Source organism: Stegastes partitus, unplaced genomic scaffold (assembly GCF_000690725.1).
Source record: "Stegastes partitus isolate 25-593 unplaced genomic scaffold, Stegastes_partitus-1.0.2 Scaffold22, whole genome shotgun sequence".
Taxonomy (NCBI): domain Eukaryota; kingdom Metazoa; phylum Chordata; class Actinopteri; family Pomacentridae; genus Stegastes; species Stegastes partitus.
Genome location: NW_007577753.1, coordinates 1,287,672 through 1,292,395, shown reverse-complemented (window position 1 = coordinate 1,292,395; position 4,724 = coordinate 1,287,672). Strand labels below are relative to the sequence as shown.

General features: G+C 45.3%; 1 protein-coding gene across 1 annotated transcript; it reads left to right on the top strand.

Annotated features, from left to right (window-relative positions):
- Window positions 1-237: 237 nt before the first annotated feature.
- nkx3-2 (NK3 homeobox 2) lies at window positions 238-1,785 on the top strand. The gene is made up of 2 exons (XM_008295243.1): window positions 238-610; window positions 1,361-1,785. The coding sequence occupies exons 1-2, from the start codon at window positions 238-240 to the stop codon at window positions 1,783-1,785; spliced, it is 798 nt and encodes a 265-aa protein (XP_008293465.1).
- Window positions 1,786-4,724: the final 2,939 nt, after the last annotated feature.

Below are 4,724 nucleotides of genomic sequence, written 5' to 3'. Positions count from 1 at the left end.
GTGCTGATGGCAGAGCTATGCGGTGGAGCAGCATCGCGCCCGCGGATGTAGCAGAAACTTTCAGGGCTTCTCCCGCGAGGATGCGACCAGGAACCAACACTGGAGGGAAGCAGTTAAGCGCCAGCAGTGCTCCACGGAGGGAGTAGCTTAAAATGTGGATGAACTGACATTTACTCCACTATCCGGGCCGGTTAATTACTCAAGTTGAAGACCGAGAAAACTTCTGCTTTTTTGAAAATGGCCGTTCGTGGCAACTCGCTGATGCCCTTCTCGATCCAAGCTATCCTAAACAAAAAGGACGACAGCCGACACTTGCCAGATTTGGACATGTGCTTCTCCAAGACGACGTGCTGGAAAATATTTGGGGAGATGAACGGCGGGTCGAGGAGAAATGATGGGGAGGCTTGCGAGCCGACCGACCAGAAAAGCTACGATTCGGACTCAGGACTCAGCGACGACAACGACAGCAAGACTCCGGCCGTGTGCAAGTCGGAGAAAGACGGAGACCCTGCGTCCGATGTGCCGGAGGAAAGTCTTCAGGAGGAGACAGACCAAGAGTCTGCAGCTGCGGAAAACGCAAAGAGTGACAGTGAGCCCAATAACGCCACGGGTAAGTAGGCCAGAGTGGTTAACATGCCACCGTGAAAAGAAAAAAAAAAAACTCCAATAAATTGCGACTCTTTAATTTGCGTAAAACCAAAGCAAGTATATGAAACTTCTGACTTTGACGCGGACAGTTCTGACTGAATGTGCATAGAAGCATTTTAACGCAGATGTTTTATGCTGCTGTTCCAGCTGTGCAGAATCAGAACGAATCCAGTGATTGTGTTACTGTAGGATATCAGGCCTTTTGCAAAACTTCCTGCTCGCTTTTACGCACGAATTGTCCTACACGGTTACGCACGATTATTAACAGATACCCGTTCTCATCCTGAACCTTTGTTACTATACTGCTAAAGTGTGCTGCACCGACACGATTTAATGTTTGACTGAAGTAACAAACTATAAGAAACACACACTTGATTCAAGACTGTTTTCCAAAATAATCTCCAAATTGTTTACAGAAGTTCTGATCCTGAGGCCGAAATGAAACTCTTCAAACATTTGTCACGTTTCAGTTTAAACAGCTTCCATTGACTTTATAGAAAATCCCACGCAGTTTATTTCTACCAATGTGCCAAAACAGAAAATAAAAACACGCTCTTACATGTGTGCACACACGTTTAAATTTAGATATTTGTTGTTTCAATGATCCACAACCCCAAACCATCATGTCATCAACAGACACGAGTCTAGCTGCACTGGAATGACAAATACGGAAATTCACATGCAATGCTCCATCTGTGTCTCCCTCTCTCAGACTCCAGCAACCTGGACGAGAAGAGCCTGGACCAGCCCAAGCAGCGGAAAAAGCGCTCCAGAGCCGCCTTCTCTCATGCGCAGGTCTTCGAGCTGGAGCGCCGCTTCAACCACCAGCGGTACCTCTCCGGGCCGGAGCGGGCGGACCTGGCGGCCTCCCTGAAGCTCACAGAGACTCAGGTCAAGATTTGGTTCCAGAACCGCCGGTACAAGACGAAACGCCGCCAGATGGCCGCTGACCTGATGGCGTCCACCCCGGCGGCCAAGAAGGTGGCGGTGAAAGTTCTGGTGCGGGACGACCAGAGACAGTACAGCCCGGGAGAGATCCTGCGGCCCCCGCTGCTCTCCCTGCAGCCGTCCTACTATTACCCGTACGCCTACTGCCTCCCTGCCTGGACACTCTCTGCGTGTGCGGGGAATCAGTGAGAACTCGGTGCCTGTATTTATTCATTTTTTAAAAATATTTTTTGCTCCCAGGAAACCAAACTAACTTTCCTTTTTTTCTGACAAGAGGAGGAGACCTGAGGAGACTGTGAATCAGCTCTCTGAACTTCCTCATCGTGTTGTCCAGGGGTTCCTAAAAATGTTTTGTGGGTTTTCACATCCTCAAATACTTTAAAACGACACCTTCGTTCATTTAGTAAGAGTCTGTCTTGTGGCACCCAGGAGGAGAAGCTGCTTCTCATGATTTAGGCTCCAAAATCATAAAGGTCTGAACTGCAGGTGAGCGAAGACTCTGGACTTCCTTATAAAATGTCAGTGTGTTCACCTGTGAGGAGGGACAGTAATAACACTAAAAGTATTCCTCTGTGTGCTGGGATCCCCTCAAGGACCTCTGAAGCCCCCCGGACCCTTCCGTGGGATCCGGCGGCCTAAAACATGACTGAAAATGTCACCTGATGTTGGTTTATATTTTACATGCGCCTTCCTACCTCTGCAGTGATTTGGAAATAGGCATATTCCATTGACTTTTCAAATATATGTCTCTGTTACAGGTTGTGTTTTATTTTTATTTTTTTTTTCTTGCTGTGTTTGTAAAGGTAAGATATTTCAGCACTTTTGAGCATATACGTTACATTATTTCAATGTCAAATGCATTATAGTTTGGGCATGTTCGGTGTGAGGCTGAAAAAAGAGGCGGTTTGTGGCCTGAAAGTGACGGTGTGAGCAGGCTGACACAAACCCAGCTGAAATGTAACATGTGTTGTTTGTGTTCAATGACTTTTTAGATGGGAAAACATTAAAACATATCAGGCATTACTTTCATTTGGATGCAATTTTATTTTATTCATGCTTATTTTACAAATTTAAATCTCGATTTTTCTCCGCTCCCTCATTAATTATTACATTTTGCTTTTACTTTACGCAGCGCTGGATGCTAATTATCTTTTTCTGTAGCGGACTGGCTGGAATAATGAACGAAATCATGTGAATTACAGTTAGAAATAAGCACTGCGTATTTGTGAGATTTCAGCCTCTAATCCTACGGATACAAACGTTTTGTGCTGCGACCATTTTCTCACCAAAAGTCAAACATTAAATGAAACTGGTCAGTAAATTAAGATTACCACAGCTTGAAAATGCCTCGTTTATCATTCCATCCTTGGCACAGATTAATTTCTGACGGTTTTCTGTGTTTGGAGAGAACAATAACCTACTCATGCAGCACCGAGAAACAAACAAAACCATAATGTGCATTACAATATTTTCTGTTCCTTTGTAAAAGCGACTGTGCTTCAGCTGTGTTTTCCAGTCCACTCTCCTCCTCCTCCTCCTCCTTCTCCTCACCGTGATGTTGCACACTGAGACCTTGTAGATGTCATCCGGGCCACCATAGCTTTCTTCCCAAACACACCTGTCAGCCGGTGATGAATAGCTGTGCGATTCCCGGACAGGGCAAACTGACAGCTACCTTTTGGGCTGTATGTCAACACAAGGAGAGGAGTATTCCGGGGTTAAGGAGGCCCATGTCACTGCGCCTGTATTTAAGTCAGAGTAGGAAAAGGTGGTTCTCATTCCGGGCTGCTACCAGAAGGGCTATAAAACATTTCTTGTCGTAATTTAAGGTCTAATAGTGGAATTGAAATATTGCGGGAGTCGTATTATAGCGGTTGTTCTGTATCCAGCAACAGGCTGAGTGTTAAGTCGGGGTCAGCAGGGAGCTGCCGCACCTCAGCCATCCATCTCTGGCCTTGTAAAATACTTAGACACTCAGCCTCCCGTGTATCAGGAGGCTACTGGACAGAAGAGCAAAAATACGCTCCAGGACATTGTCCCTTGTGTCTACTCTTTAAAGCGAACACTTGGACACTAAGGCACACAAGATCTACAAACCCGGAAGTGTCATTTATTGGGACACAAATGGGGAAATTCTGTTTTCCAGAGATGACGGCACGGCTCAGTGCCACTGCGCTTTTACGCACAAACAGCTGGATGGTGTTGGGGGCTGATCGGTGTCCCATAATAATTTTTTTTAAACCCTATAAAGCAAGTCCTCTTACTCAGGAACGGCGCCTATATGTCCTAAAATCTGATCTCCTTGATGCAGGTATCCGCGCCACCGGAGGCCATCACCAGCGGCAGTGATGCTGCTCATTGGCTGCTCCGGAGCGCAGAGGACAGAGCGGATACCGAGGAGTGGACCGTCCCACATGGCTTCCTTTCATACCTGCATGTGGAGATATCTGATATAGTGAGACATATCGCGGCTGTTCTTCCTTTCAACTCTGACTACTTGAAATGCAAACACCCCCATCGGTGTGCATTAACCCCATTCCAGCGCCTCCCCGTTATTTCTTCATAGTTAAAGCTTCGGTCGTGGGAATACAGTTATTATATTTCTTGATTAGGTTGCGGCCGTAAAGCGTATGTTGGTTAACGTTTCCTCAAGAAAAAAAAAAACATTGTTGTGGGAAAATGTGTGTTTTATTTGGATTTTACGCACGTATGTTTACGCACAAGCAGGCCAAACGTATTTTTTTCAAAGATTACGCATCAAAAAAGATTCTCGCTATCTAGATTTAATAAATGTTCTATTTCTGTGGGAAACCTGCATTTGTGGGGAATTTTTAACACCACTAGACGCTGGAATTCGGATTTTACTCAACAGAAGTTCAAACACACCTCTTGAGTTCAGATGATTTCTTTGTTATTTGGTTTATTTTATTGAAATGATTCTCGTCTATTCGGTTGGCCTTCACTGGTCTCTTTTAATTCACATACAATTCAGCGGCTTGACCCTGACTTTTCTATTGAGCAGTAATTATTTTAATTTGCACAGAGATGCTCCAGTGGAGTTACAGCACCGATTAGAAATAAATGTCACTTAACGGACAAAATTTGGCGCATTTTACAGAGAAGTGAGT